Below are 22,906 nucleotides of genomic sequence, written 5' to 3'. Positions count from 1 at the left end.
GAAATGGGGATGTAGGAGCCCTGGGAAGCCTTGTCACCCCCCTTGAAGCCCTCCCCGCTGTGCAGTACCCATCAGGACCGGTGTTTCGCAGCCCGTGCCTGGCTGCATGGCAGGACCTGGCCAAAGTGGATGCACGGCCCTTCCAGGTATGATGTGTGGTTTCTTAAAACCACCTGATCAGCCAGCCCTGATCCCGCGCCTGTGAAAACCACCCGAATCGCTGGAAAAAAAATGTGTTCTGACAGGATGGAGATTTGCAGGGGAGTTGCCAAGCAACTGGCGCAGCTCTGCCGATGCCTGCTCCTCTCCTCCCTCTGAGCAGTGAGCAGGCAGGGGATGGCTGCATCCCTGCATCCCAGCCAGTCCAGTGATCCCTTGCCATACCAGCCTGCCTCTGCCTGCCCAGGGAGATACCACTGGGAAAGGCAGGGACTGCTCGTGGCTGATGGGACAGGATGCTCCTGGCTGGTGGGGATGCCACCTCCTGCACACCCAAATCGCCATCAGCTGCAGGGTCAGAAACAGGCTCTCTCTTCCAGCCCGTCTCCGAGCTGTGCAGCTTCCTTTTGAACTAGTTCCAGAAATGTGTGCTAACACACCGAGCAAAACACCCAGGAGGACTCATTATAACCCGGCTTTGATCAGTGTCACCTCTGCATTTCCTTGGGAGCCGCTTCAGATTTACGCTAAGAGAAATACGCGGCCCAAACCCTCGGGATTTTCTTTTTTAAAACATCAGTTTAAATCAACTCTTGGGTAACAACCGCCTCTTACAAAAATCAGCTGATGTCCCTCCTAAAGCCTTGGACCTGCAGCGAGGGGCATGAAGCAATGGCTGACAGGAGGGGAGGCAACTAATAGCTGCGATCTTGCAAAAGATCAGTTGCTGAGTGAGTGGCAATAAACAGCAAACCCAGCCAGCTTGTAGAAATGGCAAATGGACCAGACTGTTCAGAACAATCTGTTCCTTCTTCAGAGAAGGGCTGCGGTGCCGGCGGTAGGCTGGGAAAGTGGCTATTCTCGGCGTGAAGCTGGTCTGAAATTCTGCTTCAGAAAAACGGCAGGGCCAAGACAGGGTAATTACTGGGAGACATGTCCTAAATCAAATAAAAAGGCTGCAAGGGGCTTTGCTGGGCTGACTCTTCTCCAGGGAGGTTTGTGCTGAAGAAGCCCTGCTCTGCCTCATCCCATGGACCTGCTCGCTGCCATGTCCATGGCTTTCTGCTCCAGCAGCTTGGCCACCGGACTGATACTTGGGCAGGGAAACCCTGCTGATCCACCTCGGGTCGCTGGCCTGCATTTGTCTGTGCACTTCACTGTCTCATACCATCATCTACTTAATTGGGCATTAATGCCACTGAGCCAGAAGAAGAGCAGTTGATGCACCCCGTTCTTGCCTGGTGATGACGTTGTCGTTGGAAGGGGATACCCCAGAGTGTGCAAACCTCTCCTATAAAACCAAAACTGGGAAGACAGAATAGTCTGGGACTGTCCATGTCGACACTATGCCAGGCTGGACCTGGGGTGCAATTCCTCCAGGCAGATTTATTTCAGTTGTCCTGATCTCCTTGGGGCTTGTGGGCTCCCCCAGGATCTTTTCTTCCTGTGCTCAACCCAGAGATCAAGTGGCCTTCATTTGATTTGGAAAAGAAAAGTAAAAGAAGATAAACTGAATGCAGATGGTGCAGAACACCCATACAGCAGTTTAATTAATTGCCTTTAAATGTTAATTCAAAATAGTTTCCCTGAGTGATCTTATATAGGCAGATCCTCAGTTGCCTTAAGCCACTTTCCAGAGTGTGTTCAACTAATAAGGTATTCTTAGTCCTGATCGGGATGGTAATCAGGAATGATTAATTGTAAATAGCTCTTCTAAAGCAAACTGTACATGCTTCACTCTCTCGTGCTGCCCAGCTCTGCCCAGAACTGGCAGTGAGCCCTTGGGGGGCACAGGGAAGGGACTCCCCCCGTGATATGCTGATTTCTCAGCCACAAATCACCCTCCCACCCCTCTCCCCAGTGCTCTCCAGCTAGATCTGGCACGGAGGGTTTCCAGCATGGCGTCTAGATCTGCCAGCAGACTTCCCTGGGGGAGAACGGGATCTGGGAGGTCACAGCAGGAATTTATTAGCTGGGCTTAGCCACAGCCAAGCTCCCCGCCGGACCTTCAGAGCTATTGCATCGCGTCTCCCACCCCTGAGCAAGGCAGCCCTCAGTTTGGGTTTTATGCTGTAAAAGGGCCATGTCCCTCCAAAACTGCTGAGGGATCAGCAGCCCTGCTGAGAGTGCTACTTTGTGCTAAATCACAGGCAAAAAAAAATGCCTGCCCAGAGAACCCCATTCCTGGCCAGGCAAGACCCCGTGTGACAGCAGCTTCTGCGATGGCTCTGTCCTTGAGTCCTCTGTCCTCGAGTCCTCTGTCCTCGAGTCCTCTGTTCTCTTCTCTCCCCTCACTTTAGCTAAATTCTTCCCACAGTGTCTGAGTGCTCCCTACGTGCCGGGTTTGACCTCGGGCCAGTGAAATTTTCGGAGGTCTTCTCTTGCTTTCAGATGGCAGCACGTCCTCAGCTCTTTTGCTCCTGCGTTTTCCCACCTGCGGCGGCAGCCTCTGAGCAGTAATTCAGGCAGCGTACCTGCTGCACTCAAAGGCATCCCTGAGTTAACGCAGAGGGATGAAGCAAATCCATGTTATTAGGCTCCGCCGGAGAGGCTGAGCCTACAGTGGAAAAGAGTTTTACTTTCCCAAAGTCAAGGCCCGGGGAACTTGCTCCTACAACGACCCGTTAAAAAAACCCCAAGCAGTGCCACGGAGGAGTCGGTTCTCTGCCGAAAATCACATTTCGCTTAGTGTCAGCAATTCAGAAGAAACCCATCTGCAGGAAATTATGATGACAATTTCCTCTCCGAGTGAAGAGAAATTACAGCTGTAATTCCTCTTCGCTGCAATCCAGGAGGCAGCGAACAGCCTCCTCTCCCTGTACTTAATACCGATTACTCTGAAAACTTGGAGCCACGTGCCCGTACGGAGACATTTGTCTCCCATCGTGCTGTGTCGAGGCCATTGCTGCTGCACTCTCAGGCTGTCAGGAAAAACATCCCCAGAGGTGAAACCCAGCTACTTTTGTGCTATTTTGTTGTCTCTAATGATGGATATGCACTTGTTATTTTTACACTGTAAATTTTCAGTGTGAGAAGGGTGTCCTGCTGCATGCTTGTAGAGTGTCTGGCATATTTGGCTCTCGTTTTCTTGAGATTTTAGGTGTTAAATAAGGAAAAGAGCAGGAGAAGTTTGCAGTGTTGTTTCAGACGTTGGGCATGGGAGACTTCTCTCCCAGAGGGTGAGTGCCAAGGGAGGGCAGGCAAGAAGAGGCAGTATTTTGCAGGAGATGAACAGCTGGACATTGGAAGACAAGATGGTGTGTATTTTGAAATAAACCTTTTCTGTTAGAGACACATGGAGCAAAACCAAGGCTGCCAAAGGCTGCAGGTCTACAACTCTCAATGTGTTTTGCAATGCTTTTAGGACCAAAAACTGGTCTTGCTCATTGAAGGCTGGTGTGGTTCATGCACATATGAAGATAACCACTCATCAGAGGAAAGAAATAAAAACCTGGGTAGAGAATGGGCTCGTGGGAGGCCATTCCCAAGCCAAGTCTTGTTAAGGTGACACCATGAGGCTAAGGTATTGCTCCAGGTCCACAGGATGACATCTTAGCAGAGATGGACCTAGTGTGTGTCTGAATTCAGGACCTCTTCTGCAAGGTTTTGCCATTGGACCGCTGGCCGAGCAGATCTTTCCCCACCACCAGCTGCCTTAGCAGTCGTCAGCATCTTCCTGCTCCTCCCAGGGCTGCTGCTGGAGCTGACGGGAGTTTGATTGTGATTTAATCCAGGCTTTTAGAGGAGGGAAAAAAGAAAGTTTTGACAGTTCCATATATAGTGCTCTGACTCACAGATTTCATGTGTCAAACACTGAAGACGGGTTAAGTAGAATTAAGTTCTGGATTTGTTATAAATAGGCATTAAGTAACATGAATGTATTACATTTGCATGAAAATATGGGCCTGATTCTCTATCTTACCCCAGAGATTTTCTTTGACGTCGATGGGACGCTCCCGGGTAGGTGAGCTCAAATTGGAGCCAGCCCAGCTCTGACCATCCCCTGCAGCCACCACTTAACTGGACCTGGTGGAGCAGGGAAATCTGAATAAACATTGCTGAAATTGGGAAGGATTTATGCTCCTCACACAGATCAGAATTTGCCCTTTAAAATAGTACAAGTAGTCCTAATTAGACCCCAAATCTGCAGCTGAAGGAATAATTTCTCCATGTCAATCAGTGCTAAATGTACCTATTATACTGGGGAAGATGGGTTAAGATTAAAATTGCATAAAAAGTCACTTTTCTTCTCTTTATTCCAGAAGATGAAGGTTTTTTGGATTCAGATGTTACAGACGATCTCATCCTGCTCTGATTACCGTTCTGCTCAGCCACAGCCTAGAAGTCCATCCAGACAATGAAGTCACCCTCACCCAGAGCAAGTCTGACAGTTGAGCATTGTTTGGGTGAAAACAGGCCCCTTTAGTAAAATAAATGCTTCTGCAACGAGTGTGACAGACACAGACTCTACCAAATCAGATCCCTCCTCAAGAGTTTAATTTACTGACTTGTTCTTTGCTAAACAATTGAGAATTGGTCCATGGAGAAGGAACACAAAAAGGGCAGACAATATGGGCTGTATTTTGAGGCTGGACTAGTCCAAGCCAAGGGAAACTGGGTGTTTGAGCCACCCAGTGGCATTGTTTCTTAAAAAAATAATGTCCACCCCTGCAGCTCTACCTTTATTCTGAGGTTTGGCCCTATTTTTCTGCTGAGGGTGAAGAGAAGCAAGCTGGAGAGAAGGGATCTGCAGTATGACACAGCCGGGGCCACCGAGACAGAGTGACAATCCCATCCCTGGAGAGGTTGTTGTTATTACCCCACGGAGCTGTCGATCATGCAGGAACAGCATCAAAAGCTCCAGGAGCTTCCCGTGGCCCCGGTGGGACCCTCAGGCTCTGGTGCCTTCCCAGCATCACTCTGCCCTTGGTTGTGATTTTTCTTATCTAACTCCACATTCTGCTTTCTGCCATGAAAATAATTTCCAATTAAATGCATCCTCGGAGCCGATCTGGCTGTGAATTAGCCTGAAACTTGGTGGCTGGCTCGTTAGCTCATCAAAGCCTAGGGATAACGGGGAGGCGCAGCCTCAAGAGCGACGGGGCTGGTTGGGGATTTTGCTCATCTCCTTGAGCTCGCCGCAGCCCAGCAAACTGGGACATGGATGCCCTTTGCTCACCTTCAGCAGCTCTCTATTCCCCTTCATCCCAGAGCTGAGTAAAGCCACGCCAGGGCTGCAAAACACAGCCCTGCTGCAGCCTCCAGCGCTGCTTTGTGCTTCTGCCCTCTGGGGATCTCAGGGCTCGCGGAGTCCCTGGTGAGGAGCCGGCCACGCGCTCCAGCTCATGGGGAAGGGATTATCATGGCTCTTGTGACTCAGCCCACTGCTCCCGTGTGCTTTCCTGCATGGAAAGGAGAGGAGCTGGCCTGAATCCTCATTTTTTCCCCAATATTGGCTGCCTAAACAGTCTCTGCCCCTAGGGACCTTCCCCAGGTCTCTGCTCTCCTGGCGGTGGGCACCCTGAGGGTGTCTGGATGCTGAGGGCAATGGCAGTGATGTGGTGATCTCCACCTCTCCATGAGAAAAACAGAGAAACCAGGTAGGAAGCCCACGGAATGAGCAGCAGGGCTGGCAAGGAAGGGGAGGGAAGGGCAGCTCCACGGCCCCAAAGCATTGCTGGGGATGGTCAGGCACAGGGTGCTGCTCTCTGATCAGAGCAAAAGGCTTCAAAGTCCCAGGTTTTGGGACAATTCAAACGCTTCAGAAAGAACCAGGAACTGGTAAAATGAGGGTTTCTGCCTGCTGTGGACGTGTGGTTTGGGAGATGTTGAAAGACGCACTTCAGGGCTAGTTTGGGGGCATGGAAACTTTGGTCCATGTAGTGTGGGCTCCCAGCACCCCCCGTGGGGTGGGTGGGGGTCCCCTTGGCGACGGTCCCCATGGAGAACCCGTCCACACTCCCAGTGTGTTGATGCTGTCATGGCAACCAGGCCAGTGCCTGTTCCCCAGAGCTTGGGACAAGACAGGACCAAGGACCTGGTGGACCCTTGCCTCTCCTGCACTTCCCACTGGAACTAGGGGCTGTTCCTTGGGAATACCCGACTGCAACAGCAGTCCATCCCCTGTCTGGAGAGGAACTGCAGCACCCTGCAGTGGGGTGAGCAGCCTCAGGGGGGACAGGGGAGCCCGGGGGACTGCAGCGGGGCTGGGGGGGGACCAGTTTTGGGGGTGAGGGCTGCAGAGTTGTCCCCAGTGCCCTCCCTGGCTGTAGTGGGACAGGGGCTGAACCCAGGCAATGTCCCCGGCTCGTGCTCCCCAGGGACTCTGCCCATCGGCACGGGGGGCCTGGCCTTGCCGGGATTTCTATGGAAACCCAGGTACCGAATGGGGTGGAATAGCTCAAACCATCTGTTCTTCCCCTACTTATAAACTCGATAAGAGGAGCGTGTTTCGCGATGACATCACTACAAATGCTCTCCTTTTATTCATCATGCAGCCATCTGTGATGGTTTCCTCATGTGCCAAACACGCGAGCGGATGCTGAGCAACGGGCAGAGGGACACCATCACCCCCTTACCCGTGTCTCATTTCTCCCCTTGGAAAGCAGGCCTGGCCCCACAGAGACTTCCTTATCCCCTTCCCGAGGCGTCTGCAGAGCAACCGGCGGAGTTAGCTGGGAAAAATGAGGCAGTTAAAGGTAAAAACTGAAGCACAATGCAAAGCTGAACTTCTCCACAGGCGCTGTGGAGGATCTGCCTTGGGGACCTCACTTGCAGACATCAAAGCTGCGGTGAGCTGGGCCAGCAGTGGGGACCCAGGCTTCCTTTTGCCAGCAAGGCAGCTTCTTGGCTAGAAGTCACCTTTCCACAGCCGGGGATGTGAGCACTCCTGCTCTGCTCCCGGGCAAAGTCAGCTGGGTTCATTGGTGTCCCCAGCATGGGTGGGTTTGGTTCTGACTCACGTTGTCCTCATGGTCATGCTGGGTGATAAAAGAGGTGACAACCTGCCATCACCTGCCCTTCCCGCTGCTGGGGGTCTGCACCCTGTCCTGGAATCGAGGTGCTGGCTGCAGCTCAGTGGTCAATGGTCAGTGCACCGTGGTCAACAGGCACTGATTTTGGTTGCTTTTAGCATCTCCTTGCCCTGAGGAGTGGTGGTAGCACAGGAGGGGGTTACCCAGGAGCAAAGCACCCGCTGGACTTTCCTCTGCAGTGGGTCAGAAGTGCTCATGGAGTTGGTTTGTGTGGCTCAGTGTTTCGGGTGGTAACGAGTATCTTTGGTGGCAGTGAAGAGCTGAAGGTGGTGACAAACAGCTGGAGGTGGTGATGCCATTAACCGGCTCCTCTGTGTCCAGCTCTGCTGTCTACCACGGCTGGTCATGTTTGCTCAAATGACCAAACTCTCCCTCTCTGTGACAGCGGCGACAGCCCTCTTTGAGGAGGAATCTTTTGGACCTCCCAGTGAAGGACAAAGAAAAGCTGGCTGAAGCTGAGTTCAGGAGGCTGCAGAAACAGTTTCAGATAGCAGCGGAGAAGAGGAGATCTTATGCTGCCAACGTAAGGCAGCAGATGCAGGCTCAGGAGTGAGTGCATCTTCCCTCGGCTGCATTGTGCTTGGAAAGTTCCTCCACGCCAAGATCTGGGGACCCCGGTGCTGAGATGGGGGGCGGTAAGGACCTGCTCTGGTGTTGCAGGTGGAATGTGTTAAACGCCATTTGTTGTTGTGTTTTTACAGAAAAGAAATAGAGTTGCTGACTCAAGAACACGAAGAGATGTTGTTAACACTGAGCAAGATCATGTCCCGGAGAAATGTGATGCTGGATGACAGAAATTGTAGGGAGGTCCGATGCCTTTTGCAGACCAAATATCAATATGACTCTCTGATTAGAGACAGAAAAGCCCTGTTAGCTGACCTGGACAACCAGGTAAGAGCACCTGGACCGTTCCCTGGCTGAGCATGGTAGAGAAGAGCAGAGTCACAGAGTGAGTCCTGTGGCTGAAACTCCTGGATGCAAAATGCATTTAATGCAGGCCTTGGAATATCATAGAATCATAGAACATGATGCTACATCCTGGTAAAAGACACATGACAATGAAAAATTGATAGAGCCAGGCTCTAGATTGAAGTTAGCAGCACTGGCTAGAAAAATAAGGTCTGACTCCCTATTGTCCCACCAGTCTCTGCAGCTCCTCTTTGACAGCACACACCTGGCTGGCACACACCACGCAACAACCCCCTGCTTTTCCCTTGACTTTTTTTTTCCTCCTGAAAAAGAGGCAGAAATGGAACGTTAAGTTGTGCTGCATGAGACGTGGCAAACAGAAAAGCAGCAACATCTGAGGGAAGTCCTGCCACTTCTCCTGAAAACGGCCTGGTTGGATTTGCTCAATGGTGGGGTGGGAGGCCACGAGAAACCCAGTGCTACAGAAGTGACAGGTCCCTGCAGCTTTCTGCTCCCAACAAGCCATCTGTGACACACGTCAGGGAACATGCTCGGGTAGTTTACAGTTGCTAGAGGTGCTGCAGAGCTTTCCTCAACAGGGTTAGCTTTCAGTCAGGGATCCCTTGGCTGAGTCATACCTCTCCCACCTGCCCCCCCGCTTCGTTGTTCTCCAACTACTTCATTCTTCTCGTGGATTTATTTCCCCTGGCAGCTGCCCACTGCTGGCAAAAGTTTTCCTCCACTCATTCCCAGGGAGGACTGTGCAGATCCCTTTCTGACCAGCACAAAACCACTACCAAAATCCCATCCTCATTGCCTCCTCCACTCTACACGGAGTGCTGCCGTGCCTTGTTCAACACCTGCTGAATTTCCCTCCAAAGGCAGATGCATTTCCTTCGTGACACAAAAATAAACCCATTTGTAGTTACAGTTTATGTTTCTGCGTGTGCAGGATGGGATCCTTTGGGATTAAAGCTGCTTTTATAACTGTGAGCTCATTAATGACATGGTTGCTGTAGTTCAGGTCAACAGAGGGTATTTTCTTTGGCTGAGTGTCCTGACAAGAGTCCAGACCGTGGTGGAGGTTAAACTTACTTTTTTTTTTTCTTCTTTTTTTTTTTCCTTTTTTCCCTCCATGTGTGCAGATACTAGAGCTGGAAAAAAAGATTGTGAGGGAAAACGAGATAGCAGGCAAGGTGAAGCAAGCGAACAGTAGCAAACGGCTGCAGAAGCAGATTGAGACACTGGAGTCGTGTCTGAACAACGTAAGCAAAGGCTTTGCAAACCTTTGGAGACCATGTGTGAGGCCACACCGAGACCTGTGTGCAAAACACTTCTTGGTCAGGACAAAGGGTAATGGTTCAAGTGCATTTGGTTGACACGAGCTGCGTAAAGGACCTGGCTTGTTCCCCTGGCCTGATTGCTCCCAGAATATCTCAAAGGCTCCTTCAAGCTTGGTGACCCAAATGCAGCTCTTGTGCCATGCCAAGAAGCCTGAAGGCCTGCACCTGTTTAGTGACAAAACCGAACTGCCTGAAGCCACCTTGCCTTTGACAGTGCCAGCTGCAGGTCTGTGATCGGCCTGTCTTGGGAGGAGGATAGTGCAGGGCCAACTTAAAATCTCTTGGGCTGTGTTTGTCCCAGCCCAGGTCAAGGTCTTTCAGCAGAGACCTGAGCCCCCCAGTCCCGCACCAGCTTCAAACCTTTTGCTTCCCTCTCCCCAGGTCACTGTCCGTTTCAATACCATCCTGACCAGAAACAACAAGCTCCGAGAAGAGATCGAAACCCTGCGAATCTGCAAAGCCACTTTGGACAACTTCTACTTGAAGGTCCATAAGAAGCTGGACCAGCAGTGGACAAGGATGAACATGGCTGTTGAGCAATCCACACAAGCCTATGAGCAGCGGTACGTGGCCTTCAGAACCCTCTGGGGCAAACTTGGCACCGATGGGCAATGCCAGCGATGGGTATCGATGTCAAGAGAGACCCAGTGGAACTTCAGAGAGAGGGTTCACCGCTCTTGTCTAGAGCTGGGTGCTAAGGGTTAGGTGCCTGGTCAACGCAGGGAGACTGGTGCCTCCAGGGTGATTTACTCCACCTATCCCAGACGTTTCTTGGGATGGGGTGAATTGCCCCATGGAGCACTCTCTTTCCTTGTGAGCCCCACCTCAACCCACATGGGGGGAAGCAGCAGACCAGGAGCAGAGGCCGGCCAGCTCTGGTCAAAGTGAGCCTGGCTGCCACAGCTGGGTTCTGAGTCCAAGTACAAAACCCCACCAAGAGCTATTTTAGCTGCTGCTGACCTTGGGCTAACACAGCTGCATCTGGATGAGAGCTGGGCAACGTGCTCAGCATCGTGGGGCCTTTGCAAGGTCAGGAATGCATGGGAATGGCCAGGAATACAAATCCTTATACCTACGCTGGTGTAACCTGCTGCTTTCTGTGTGCAGGATGGAGGCTCTGGCAAGAATTTCAGCCATGAACGAAAGACACAGCAAAGACACTGTCCAGTACAACGTCGAGCTGCAAAAGCGGGAGTGTGTCCTTGACCAGGAGACCAAACTGAAAGCCTTCATGCTCCCCAAATTTACAGATCGCTCTGAACTGGAGGAACAGGCCAAAAAGAAAAGAGGTATCAGATGGGAGAAACCACGTGCAACTGGGACTGCAAACCAGGAGTCCAACCAGGGTTGGCAAGGGGGCTGCTTATAGCACTGCACCCCAAAGGCAGGACCTCTCCCCTACCTGCAGGCTCCTTCCCCCACCCTTTGCCCTACAGAAGAAAAGGATGAACAGTGATAATCAAGTGAGGTGACCCAAAACCATGGGTCTTGGGGTGCCTTTAGGAAAGAAGGAGGGACAAGGTGGCAAGGACTTCCCCCTGTGTGCAACCATGGCTCCTTTTATCCTCCTGGGGAGGGATCCAACTGTGTTTGCCCCATTCCCTTGAGGACAGTGAGCTCCCTGCCTAGTTTCTAGGTGAAATAAAGACATCTTCTGGCACTGCTCCCCCATGCCCTGAGCTCCCTGCAGCACCCACAGGGGAAGGTTGTGTAAATGGCAGCCTGCAGGGACATGCACAGCCCGGGCTCTCTGTCTCTCACCCTCAGACCTGAAGGCAGCCCAGAAGGCCAAGCGGAGCCAAGGGGAGAGCTTTGAGAGCCGGGAGGTGGCTTACAAGCGCCTGCTGGAGCTGGCGGAGGATGGGGACGTCGACCGGCTGCTGAATGGCTTCATCGAAAAGGAGGAGAAGAACTTTGCCTGCTTCAGCTACGCCATCGAGCTGAACAACGAGATGGAGAAGATGCGGCAGAGGATCAAAGACCTCCAGGTGTGTTCCAGGCTCTTCATGTCTCCCCTTTCTCAGATGGTGCTTTTGGGCTGGGGTGGGTTTTTCCTCTCCCACGTTGGCTCACAGCCTGCCACACGGGTGGGATTAGGGGAATGCAAAAATATAACTCCAGCAGAAAAATGCTGGGTTCTCAGAGCTAAAAGTGTCTCAATGCTGCCACCGTGTACCCAGCAAAAATACTGCAGTAACCAGGAGAGCCAAGAGCTGTCTTGGCTCTTTGTGGGGCTGGCTGGAGTGAGAAGGGCTGTGAGGTCACCATCTACCCTCCTGACCTGGGGACAGTGGTCGCCAGAGGGGTCAAGTGGGATGTCCCTGCTCCCAGGGCAGAGGTCCCCAGCCTCAGATAGGCACGTCTGGTGGGCGTTCAGCCAGTACCCCCTCCATGTGCTTGTGTTTACACAGGATGAAATCACATCCCTGATGACGGACCAGGAGTGTGCAGAGAGCAGCAGCCTTCATGACCTGCAGAAGCTGGAGGTATGGTGGACGGGATTTCCCTCTGCAAGGGCAGCAGACCCCTGTCTGTCCAGGCACATGTCCTAAGGAGTCTCGTCCTGTCAACGCTGCTCTGGCCAACAGCTAGAGTGGCATGGGCAGAAATGGGCTCTGCATTGGCTTTGGCAGCCCTTTCTCCCAGTGTGTGGTGAGAGGGTGACTGCAGGGCTCCTGCCAGCCCTGGTCCTCCAGCACCTGGGACCTCATCTATGGCATGGGGAGCTTGGGATCCCCTTCATAGAGCCTTTCCCCTGCAGGCATGGGAGCATCCCACAGCCTCTCCTGGGATATCTCCAATGTCCAGACTGGAACTGGCTGGCACTGGGGTGGGAGAGAGAGCAGGGGGCTGGTGTGACACCTAGCAAAACCTTTGCTGATAGGAAAAACTAGCGGGAGCCACTGAGGAAGCCAACTTGTATGAAGACAGATGCAAAGAGAGCAGCAAAGTCCTGGGCCAGCTCAAATCTGGCATGGAGGCCCTGATCACAGACATCAACTGCGATGCTACAGAGATAGTGAAGCAGCTCGGAGAAAATGGGCAGATCACGGATCTGAACCTGATGCAGCTTTCTGGTGAGTCAGGGGTGCCCATCTTCCCCTGCCACGTGGCCCAGACCTTCTATGTCCACCACCCACTTGCATTGTGTTTTAATTGAGCTTTTTTTTTTTTCCCCTGCCCAGTCATGCGTAGGTGTCCCTACTGTAAATTTGGGGTGCCAAATTCCCAGCAAATTCAGGAGCAAACCTGGGTATATAAACATCCCAGTGGACCCCCAAGCCCTCATTTTGGCTCTGGGTGTGGGACCCAGCCTTGGGCCCTTGCCTCTGGGGAGACAAGCTGCCTGATGACACTGCCTCAGGGAAATCAATGGATCCCTTGCTCAGTTGGGAGTGGTTTTACCATAGAATCGTAGAATGGTTTAGGTTGGAAGGGACCTTAAAGATCATTGAGTTCCAACCCCCTGCCATGGGCGGGGACACCTCCCACCAGACCAGGTTGCTCAAAGCCATGTTCAACCTGGCCTTGAACATCTCCAGGGATGGGGCAGCCACAGCTTCTCGGGGCAGCCTCTTCCAGGGTCTCACCACCCTCACAGCAAAAGTGGAGGGAGGGGTGCAGGGGCCCAGCGCAGGGGCCCTGTGGGACAGTGCTTCTTCCCACCCAGGTCTCGTGGAGAAGAAGACCAACGAGCTCCTCCTGATGGAGTCCGTCCTGCGCTGGACCTCATCTGATGACTTTCTTTCGGCCCCGACCTTCAGCAACCCACTGCTGGAAGGCACCGGGCTCCTCCGCCTGATGGATCGGAGACGTCTCTGCCCGTTGCCCCCAACCCTGGACGGCACCACCGATGCCACCGACGCCTGTGAGTGTGGGAGGGAGGGGACGTGGCCACACAACCGGCCAATCCACAGCTCCCCCCTGGCTGCCTGGCCAATCCCCTGCTGTTGGCTCACCTCCCCAGCCAATCCCAGCCAGTCTGCCCCTCCCCAACGGCTATATAATGCCTGTGGCGGTGTGCCTGATGGGGCGGTCATTTTCTTGGGCAGTGGAGGCACCGTTGGACCATGGGCAGCTGCGCCAGCTGATTTCTAGTGCTGGGAGAAGTAGCAGGGCAACATCACCGGCACGGGCAAGAAGGGGAGGAATGGCGTCAAGGTGCGAGAGCCCAGCGAGAACAAGTTAAATAAACGGTTTCACTCTTGAGCTCCCCCCCTCTTGGCTTTTTTTTGCCCTTGCAGCTCCCTTCCCCTCTGGAAGGAGCCCAACACCTTCTGTAGGCTTCAAAAGGTGATATTTTGGCATGGCTTTGCCCACAGCAGCCACAGCCAGGGGTGGGAGCAGCTGCTCTCCGGTGAGGTGTCATCCCCATTGCACAACCCCAACGTGCTTCCTGCAGCCAGGCATCCCGGTGCCAGGGAGGAGATGAGGACTATGGTTCCACTTCTGCACCATGTCTGCTCCAAGGGACTTGGGAAGGGTATGAGGGGAGATGTTTGCGCTTGATGGGTGTTCCCTGCTAAGCTGGGAGAAGTAGGCAGACATAAAGTAAAGCCAAGCTCACTCCTGGTCCTGGGCTGGTGGGACCAGATGGCTGCTAGCCACAGCCCAGTGTGAAATGGCCTGTTTGGGGCTGGGAAATGGTAAGGCAGAGGGATCTGAGAGTAGTTGAGGGTGATGTGCAGTGGGGCCAGGAGGCTGGAGGCAGCAGGGTCTGGGATGACTCCAAGGGCTCCTGCTGGGAGGAGATGCACCATACAGACACACTATGAAAGCCCAAGCGCCACTCACACCAGCAGCTGGATTTCGTTGGGCCAAAAGGCAGTTTAATGTGGAGGCCATTCACATGTTTCCCACAGGGAGAGGCAAAGGGACCCCTCCACCCAACCTAGAGAGAGGCGATCTCCCAGTGCCAGCCCCAGCACCGAGTGTGAGCTAGTCCTTCTCTTCACCATGTGTAATGACATGGACAAGGTTTTTGTAATCCAGGTTGCCAGACATGTCTGGGGGGAAGGCTGCGAACATCTGATCGATCTGCCGGGAAAGAGCCGGGGTGAAGAGGTGGCAGAGAAGGGGTTTGTGGCTGGGGCTGGGAGGGGAGGCTGGGGGGGGTCTGTCAGGATGGAGGGCACGGGAGGCTAGCAGAGGGTGGGAAGGAGCTCATACCTCTTCCTGGGAAAACCTTTCGCCCTGAGTCATCAGCATTTCTTTGATGCTGCAAACAAGAGAGCACAGTAAGCACCAAGGGGGGGACATGTCAGTGGGGATGCCACCTCAGTGGGGACGCCCGCCCTCCCCTCTGGGCACCCCTGCACTCACTAGGCAGATTTCAGGCCTTTCCCCTCTGGGTCGAACACCTTGAACGCGTTCAGAATCGTCTCCTCTGGGTCAGCACCTGCAGAGGACACAGCCACAGGCATCAGAGGTGGTGGAGGAGGAAACCAGCTGCAGCCTCCTGCTTCCTCCACAGCCTTTGGGGGGAAGATGAGGGGCACGCTGGGAAGTGGGGAGCCCATGGGAATGCTGACCCTGCAGTTGGGACCTTGAGAGGGCTAGTAGAGGCATGTAGAGGAGCAGAAATAGGGTTGTGGTGTGCCCACAAAGCAGGCTATGTCACCACCACCGTGGCATCTGGTGTCTATCTAATCTTTTGGGGGTTATTTATAGAGCTCCAGGCACAGGCCCTTGGGACTGTGGAGCCTCCTGGAGATCCGTGAGGAGGTTGCATGCCTTAGGTTGCGTAAGTGATACAGGCTGCAGCCAGATAGGGCTGTTGGGTCAATGTCACTCTGTAGCCAGTGCCCTTGCTAGAGTGGCCACCAGTGCCACCGTTGCTGTCAGCAGGTTCAGAGGTGCTGCAAGATCTCCTGTCCCCTCTTTTATAGGGACAGCGGCATCACAGCCTGTTGGGTTTATTTAAATGACTGGGGAAACTGAGGCACGGAGACCTGCTCATACACCTAACAGGTTGGGGAGACATGGAATGAGGTCCAGGTCTCTGGACAGGCAGCCCCAGCCCTGCCTTTGGGACTGTTGGTACTGAAAGCCAGCATGGGGTGCATGCAGCACCTTGGGGTGCAAGGACCTGGGGACAGTTGCTCAGGGTACATGATGCTGAGTTTGTCCTATCTGCAATGTCTAGGGATGGGGAGGCAGGGAGAGTCCCCAAGTCCAGGATTTGGAGAACGAGGACTGGAGCTCTTGGGGAGAGAGGCTGTTGCCAGTGATGGTCCCACTGAAGCCTCTATCTTTGGGGGGTGTCCCTGTGTTGTCACTGGGAGAAGGTGGCACTAAGGGATAAAGGAAGGAGATAATTTCACGAGTATCCTGTGGTTGTCCCCAGGCCCTGGTGTGGGAGGCATCTTTGCTCTGATCCACCTCCCAGGCTCTGCAAGCCACAGAATGGCAGTTGGTGCCACCTGCCTTTCCTTTAGCAGCTCCCGAGGCCTCTATGGAGCCTCTGATGGGTCTCACCGGGAAGGGAGACAGAGGCCCTGGGAGTTGGGCGGCTTCCCCAGGTGGGACAGGATACTGGTGACGGTGTGGGCGCCCACCAACATGCCCCTCCCAATCTCCCTGCCCCCTCACCCTTGAGTTTCTCCCCAAACATGGTGAGGAACACAGTGAAGTTGATTGGACCAGGTGCCTCTTTTATCATCTCATCAATCTCCTCATTTTTCACGTTCAGGCGCCCTAGGAGAGAGCAACGTTTGGTGAATTGTGTGTCCATGTCTGGCTGCAGATGCGTGCAGACCTCTAGGCTCTGCTCCATGAGCTGGGGTCTAACAGACACACCATGGGAGCCTTCCCCTGGAGGTTTTTCTCCACCTGAGGGAAGCAGCATAGCCCTGGGGAAGCACCTCTGACAAGGAACAGCAGTAGCAGAAGTGAGGAAGGGAGAACCATGTGCTAGCAGACGATGGGTGAGCTAGACATCTCCATCTCTACTTTCTCAGGCTCCAGGATCACAGAAGATAGGGCTGCAAAGGACTGAGCTGTGCTGCTTCCTTCCCTTGCCACACCACCCCACGGATCAGCCTGCTTTAGCCCTCCTTGGAAGATGTTTTGGGTCAAAACCATGAGCGCTGTGGTTCCCCCTGGCCCCTGGTGTCAGAAGTGAACAGGACAACCTACAGTCTTTTGCCTGAGATTGGATTTTCTTTGGGACTTCCCGGCTCCATCACTGGTTTGTGCTGACCTCTGTGATGAGAGAGCCAAACTCCAAACTTCACAGCTTCCCATAAATCCCGTAAATCCCCCTAATGCCCCTACACCCAGGGATGCTGCGGGATGGGCACAGCCAGGTGCTTCTTAGCACGTGAGAAGGCAGGGAGCATTTGGCAGTGTATGATCCAGGAGCTGGCTCCTCTCTCATTCCTATGGGATTAAATACCCACGGGAGCTGCTCCGAGTCACTCCGTGCAGGATGTCACGGGCCAAGAGAAGTGGTTTCAGATCAGGGGGTTTTCAGCAAAACAGGAGATCCAGTTTAACCACTGGGGCTTGGTTAAATGGAGGCTCAGGGCTGGTTGCTCACTGAATAGGTCTAATGTTGTCAAAGCTCTTGGGGAGGGGATGGTCCTAAAAGGGGGCTCACCAAGCGCAGCAAACGTGTCTCTCAGATCTGCCTTGTCAATGAAGCCGTCCCGGTTCTGATCCATGATGGTGAACGCCTGGAAGCACAGGAGGAGAGCAGGAAGAGCTGTTGGCCTTTGCAAAGGCTTTAGTACCCTCTTCCTCCTCCCTTCGACTTGGATGGGTCAAGGGCACTTTGAGCCCTGCCCGAGATGGGCCCTTGGGGGTCCTCACCCAGCGAGGAAGCCACAACTTCATCCAACAGCAATCCTGGCTCCTCTGCCCATGGGCAGTGTAGGGTGAGGGTTTCCTACGGCAGCCCAAACTCTAATGCCCTACAGACCCTCGGCCTTGGACAAAGCTCTCTTGCCCAGGGATGAGACCAACGGGGGAGTCAGCCCCCCCAGCTGGGACCAGTTATCCCTGTAACTGGGATCCACACAGGACCATGGGCCAACCATGCAAGGGGTGAGTTGTGAAGAGCTCCTGGCACGGCAGGTAGGAGCTGGGTGAGAGATGTTCTCCTGCTCTCCTGGATGCTGCTGGCTCCTCTGTGGGGTGTGGACTCCTAGGAAGCTTCGAGGCGATGCCCTATTTAACAATGTCATCAAGTTCTTACTCACACTTTTAAAATAAAATGACTCAAAACCAGGCATGCTGCCTCTTGTTGCAAACCAGCTGTCACCGATCTGGAAGCACTGAGGGAAGAGCTGAAGGTCACATTGCATCAAGGACCCTCGGTCATTTCTAGCAAACCCACCTACCTCTTTGAATTCCTGGATCTGGGCCTGCTCGAACATGGAGAAGACGTTGGAATTAGCACCTTCAATCCTCTTCTTGGCTTTCTTGGGTGCCTGCAGGGGTTCGAGTATGTATCACTAACTCACAGGCTTTTTATGGTGTGGAATAAAAGCATGAAACTACCCTATTCTTAGTTGTGAGTCCTTCAGGGTAGCTCTGGGCTGGTGCTGCCACTGCACTTGGATGCTTGGTGATTTTCCCATGCATTGCTCAGGAGCTCTGGGCACACGCAACCCTCCAAGATACTGAGGGAACGTTAAGATTCCTGCTTATATTACAGCTCCATCTTTTCTTTAGTGATGAATTTAGGCAAACAGGTCCAAGGAAATTTGAGTTGGGAAACCAATTCCCCACCAGAGGCAGGTAAAAAGATCAGCACAGAGGTGAGATCTTCCCTGGTGGAAACCCTGTTTGGGAGTGCTGCTGGGGTTGCGGACAGGGTAGTTGTTGGTGGTTCCTTACCTCTCTGCGCCTCTCACTAAGAACCCAACCCTTGTTAAAAAGTTTGCTTATTAAAAAAATCTGCCTCCTCCTGTGCTGAGGCTTGGAACAACCAGAAATGGTTTGATGTGGCTTTTGAACAGGAGCAGAGGACAGAGCTGCTCGCCCTCCCACCCTGCCCATTGTCCCTTGGTCCGGCTGGGCGCTCCAGCAGCCTTTCCCTCTGATCGGAGGGATCCAGGAGGAGGCAGTGCAGGAAGGTTTTGGGAGACACAACAGCCATTCCCATCACTGAATATAGCAAGGGAAAGCAGAAAGATGGCATTTAGACCCCACAGCGGTCTGCCCCAGTTAGAAAGCTCTGCTAGTGCAGGAGACACCTCTCTGTTCCCCGTGGGATGCTTTCAATGCAGCCAGATGCTCCCCAGCTTGCTCTCTCCCTTTCTGGGGCAGGAGGGATCCTTGGCCCTTACATCCCTGTCGCCTCCATCACTCCCTGCCCGTTAAAGCTATCCTGGTGAGAAAACTATCAGATTTTGCCTTTCCCCCCTGGAAATTCAGGCTCTCAGTACTCACCATGGCTTCACACAGCCGTCGATGTCGCTGTGAGAGGTGTCTCGGAGGCAGTCCCTCGCTTCGCCTGGGCTGAAACAATAAATACATCCCTCTCTGGGTTAAAAATAACCCCATGCCCACTTTTGGCAGTACTAGGTAAGTTAGCCACCCCCAACCCTGTTGTCTCTGACTTTGCCTGCCCCCCTCTCTCTAATCTGGAATAGCAGTTTGTTGTTGTCACCGGCTGACGTGACATGTGAGCCAGAGAGGGTTTCAAGGTTAATGAAGTGCCAGGAGGCCCCACAGCTCCCACACTGGAGATGCTGACCCGTGGCGGGGACTGCACAGGAGCAACCCCACTTGCCTTTGTCACTCGGGCTGCGGATGAGTTTTTTCCCCTCCTCTGGGAAATGAAGGGAGGACTTGGCCTGGGGGGACCCCCAGCTACAAGGGATGTGGATGTTCCACCACAGTCCTGCCAGATATCTGGGGAACCTTCATGCCCCATCGCAGGGTTGGCATGGCAAAGCTGAGTGCTGCTCAGCTGCTGGAGATGGAGAAGCCTCTCTGTCCTGGGGTCCCATTGCTTGTAGTGCTTGAAGAGCAAAGAGGCTGCTGGCCACCCCATCCCTGGACAAAGGGGACCATCCTGCCGTGGCGCCGGCACCCCATCGGAGAGCACCGGGATGAGGCCAGGGGCAGATGCCGAGCTCCTGCAAAGCCGGGGAGGCACACGGGGCTCCTCTGTCATGTGTCACCCCCCACCGAGGCACCTGTCACCCAGTTAAGCCAAACACTTGCTTGCCCTGGTCGTGGTGAGACTCTCACAATTAACTCTCCCCATCCCCGGGGCGCTGGCAGCCCCATCCTGCAGCACCCTGGAGTGGTGGCACTCACACTGCTGGCCACCATGGCTCACCAGCCCTGGGCATGGCACGGCATGGCTGCCCTGGTTGGAGGGAACCACTGAATGCACAGACAGGATGCAATCCTGCAAAACCTCTGTGGGGTCTGAGATATGGCTCACCAGCCCTGGGCATGGCACGGCAGTGGCTGGAGGGAGCCACTGAATGCACAGGCAGGATGCAATCCTGCAAAACCTCTGCGGGGTCTGAGACTTGTCCCCGGCACTCTCAGGGAGCAGAAATGCTGGTGATTGAAGGGGTGGGGTGGGTCTGCTTTGTCTTCAGTATTTTTAGCCTGTTCCTTTTATCTCCCCTCCCTCTCGCCTTGCCCTGCTGGTGTGGGAATGGTGTTGGGGGGCACAATGATGCCTGTCGGCCACTGTCAGCCCCCCAAGCTCTGCCATCCCTGCATCCTTCCATGGTTGGGGTGCGGGGGGCTGCTGGCATCACTGCCTGCAGCCCTGCATGGCATCGGGAGGAGAGCAGGGAGGGCTGGGACAGGGCTGGAAACAAAGGCAGCGTGACACAGGATCCCTGGAGCTCTGAGCTGTGCCCAGACGCTGCCCTCCTTCCCCCAGAGGACACAAATACCACGTTTAATCCCTGGCACTCGCCGCTCGGTCGCACCTCGATGCCCGGCTGCTGTGGCTGAGCCAACAAGGATGGCATTTCATGGAGGATTTAACTAGGCAGCAGGGAAATGGGCAGGGAAAAGTGCCCAGAGAGAAGAAAACTCCTCATCCAGGAATGACCGCCTCATCTGGACGGAGCTGCAGCTGAGGGAAGGGATTTCGGGATGAGTTTGGGGGTCTGCCTGAGCAAAAGGGCAGGGGAGAGAGCTGGGGGGCAGAGCTGGGGGGAGGACCAGCCCCGGGGAACGCAGGCACAGCCAGGGGTGAGGGGGATCAATCTCTGCACGGACGCTCCCTCCTCCTGCCAAGTTCAGCTGGATTCATCGGCCAGCCGAGCCCAATTACCTTAATTTGTGGCATTAAGGAAAAATCCATAAGCATCAGGGAAGTGATGTGTAGCGGTTTAACGGGACTGGTCGGCCGTGGAGCCGCCGGCACCGCCTGGGCACTGCCCATCCCTGGCTCCGTGTCCATGCTGGGCCTTGGCTGGTGGCACGGGAGGCAGCCCTGGAGCAGTGGAGATATCCCAGAATATTTTTTTTGCGGGGGGGGGAGGGGAGGAAGCACCATTTCTGCCTGCCCTGCCTGGAAGACCTCGGTTTCTCCCCGATGTTGCCCAGGTTGTGGTTGGGGGCTTCGGGGGGCTGGCTGGGCACGCAGTGGCCGAGCCCAGCACAGAAATCCTGGCCGGGGATGGGGTGCAGATGGCTGGCTGTGTTTCTGCTGTAATTTGTAAGACGGTGCATCTGCTCCGCTGCTCACTTCTCGCTGTCGCACGGAATCCTCCGTGTTGCACGATCCTGCCCCCCTCTTCCTCCCCATCCCACCCCCGGTGAGGACCCTGGGGATGGAGGTGGCTCCAGGCACATCTTTTCCTTCCCCTGCTGTGGATATTGGGGGATTTAGTGACATCCAGGAAGAAGTGAGTGCTTTAAACATATATGTACGTACACACGTGCGTATAGAGCTCCGAGGTGAACAAAAGAGCTGTTGGGAAACGGCTGCAGCCCGTGAATGGATGTCAGGGAATAACAGAGGGATCTGTGCCACGGCAAAATCAAGCGTCGTCCCTTCTTATCTGCAAAAGAGCCCGTGTTTTACATGAAAAAGCCTTTCTAATTAATAGGACAGCCCCTCTCGAGCTGGATAAAAAATGGAGTCAAAAGGAGTTGATTAACCCCAGCTCTTTTCAAGGCGCGTGCTCTGCCTGGGCGAGACGTGTGCCTGCGCCCCAGCCAAGTCCTGCCCGTGGCCGATAACGGGCTCCCTCCATCCCAGGGACCCCAGCAGCATCGTGCCAATGGGTACCCCCAATTCTGGACATCGACTGAGATGATTTGGGGGTGTCCTGGCCCCAGGGCTGGCCGAGCACGGCCGTTTCAGCATCTGGGATGCTCCAGAGGCAGCCCCTGCAGGCACTCGCTCCACGCCGTTGTGGTTTCTTTATGAATATCTTTTGCTCCAACAGATATATTTTTTTTTCCTACAATCAGATACATTTGACTAAACTAATACATATGTATACGCGCCGGTACATTCCCATTCAAACCAATGTAAATTACCTTTGACCAATACATTTTCCCAGGAAATCAATGCATTTTAACACTGGATAATATTTATGAAATTGAATTTTTTATTGAAGCTAATGCAATTCTCTTCTATTTTATGCATTTTTATTAAACTAATGCATTTTAAATTAAACTGTTGTATATTAACTACAATGGCTGTTGGTACTTACAGTAAAATAATATATGTTTGCTGAAATCAATATATATTCCAAACCTAGGAATTTCCAGTTAACAAGGCTATATCAAATATAACAAATGCATGTAGCTACTTAATTTGATGCTTATATACGCTGGCTGGTATATTTGTTTATTGGTAATGATTATTTTTAAAGGGAGAAAGCTTATTAAAAGTAGAAAGATGGATTTCTGGGCAGCTCAGAGCTGCAGTTGGATGCTGGTGGCAGCGGCCACCCCGTCCCTGGAGCTCATGCCCCGGGGGCCGTGGGGGTGGCCCAAGTGGCCTGGTGCTGGCTGGTGGCTGAAGACCATCTCCTCTGCCACAGACACCTCTGTGGCCTTGGCCACATCCTTGTGCCTCAGTTCCCATTGCGTGGGGGCTTGGGGACATCCTTCCCTCTCCTTGGGCTGACCCTTTGTTTATTGGTAATGATTATTTTTAAAGGGAGAAAGCTTATTAAAAGTAGAAAGATGGATTTCTGGGCAGCTCAGAGCTGCAGTTGGATGCCAGTGGCAGCGGCCGCCCCGTCCCTGGAGCTCATGCCACGGGGGCCATGGGGGTGGCCCAAGTGGCCTGGTGCTGGCTGGTGGCTGAAGACCATCTCCTCTGCCACAGACACCTCTATGGCCTTGGCCACATCCTTGTGCCTCAGTTCCCATTGCGTGGGGGCTTGGGGACATCCTTCCCTCTCCTTGGGCTGACCCTTGCTCATCATAGAATCATAGAATGGTTTGGGTTGGAAGGGACCTCAAAGATCATCTAGTTCCAACCCCCCTGCCCTGGGCAGGGACACCTCCCACCAG

The 22,906-nt window shown here is 53.7% G+C and overlaps 2 protein-coding genes across 2 annotated transcripts; one reads left to right on the top strand and one right to left on the bottom strand.

Annotated features, from left to right (window-relative positions):
• Positions 1-6,661: 6,661 nt before the first annotated feature.
• CCDC63 (coiled-coil domain containing 63) lies at positions 6,662-13,985 on the top strand. The gene is made up of 12 exons (XM_014960946.1): positions 6,662-6,857; positions 7,579-7,742; positions 7,895-8,084; positions 9,248-9,367; positions 9,827-10,008; positions 10,553-10,734; positions 11,213-11,433; positions 11,857-11,931; positions 12,330-12,522; positions 13,116-13,313; positions 13,498-13,606; positions 13,973-13,985. The coding sequence occupies exons 1-12, from the start codon at positions 6,843-6,845 to the stop codon at positions 13,983-13,985; spliced, it is 1,662 nt and encodes a 553-aa protein (XP_014816432.1). The 5' UTR covers positions 6,662-6,842.
• Positions 13,986-14,248: 263 nt separating this feature from the next.
• Positions 14,249-19,061, bottom strand: MYL2 (myosin light chain 2). The gene is made up of 7 exons (XM_014965500.1): positions 18,842-19,061; positions 17,788-17,877; positions 17,046-17,121; positions 16,037-16,141; positions 14,768-14,843; positions 14,615-14,663; positions 14,249-14,482 (listed from the first exon to the last, which is right to left on the bottom strand). Exons 1-7 carry the CDS (start codon positions 18,953-18,955, stop codon positions 14,384-14,386), a joined length of 609 nt encoding a protein of 202 aa, XP_014820986.1. The 5' UTR covers positions 18,956-19,061; the 3' UTR covers positions 14,249-14,383.
• Positions 19,062-22,906: the final 3,845 nt, after the last annotated feature.

Source organism: Calidris pugnax, unplaced genomic scaffold, assembly GCF_001431845.1.
Source record: "Calidris pugnax isolate Ruff unplaced genomic scaffold, ASM143184v1 scaffold32, whole genome shotgun sequence".
Classification (NCBI taxonomy): domain Eukaryota; kingdom Metazoa; phylum Chordata; class Aves; order Charadriiformes; family Scolopacidae; genus Calidris; species Calidris pugnax.
Note: the sequence above shows the minus strand (reverse complement) of the source record. Positions and strands in the feature narration are given on the sequence as shown.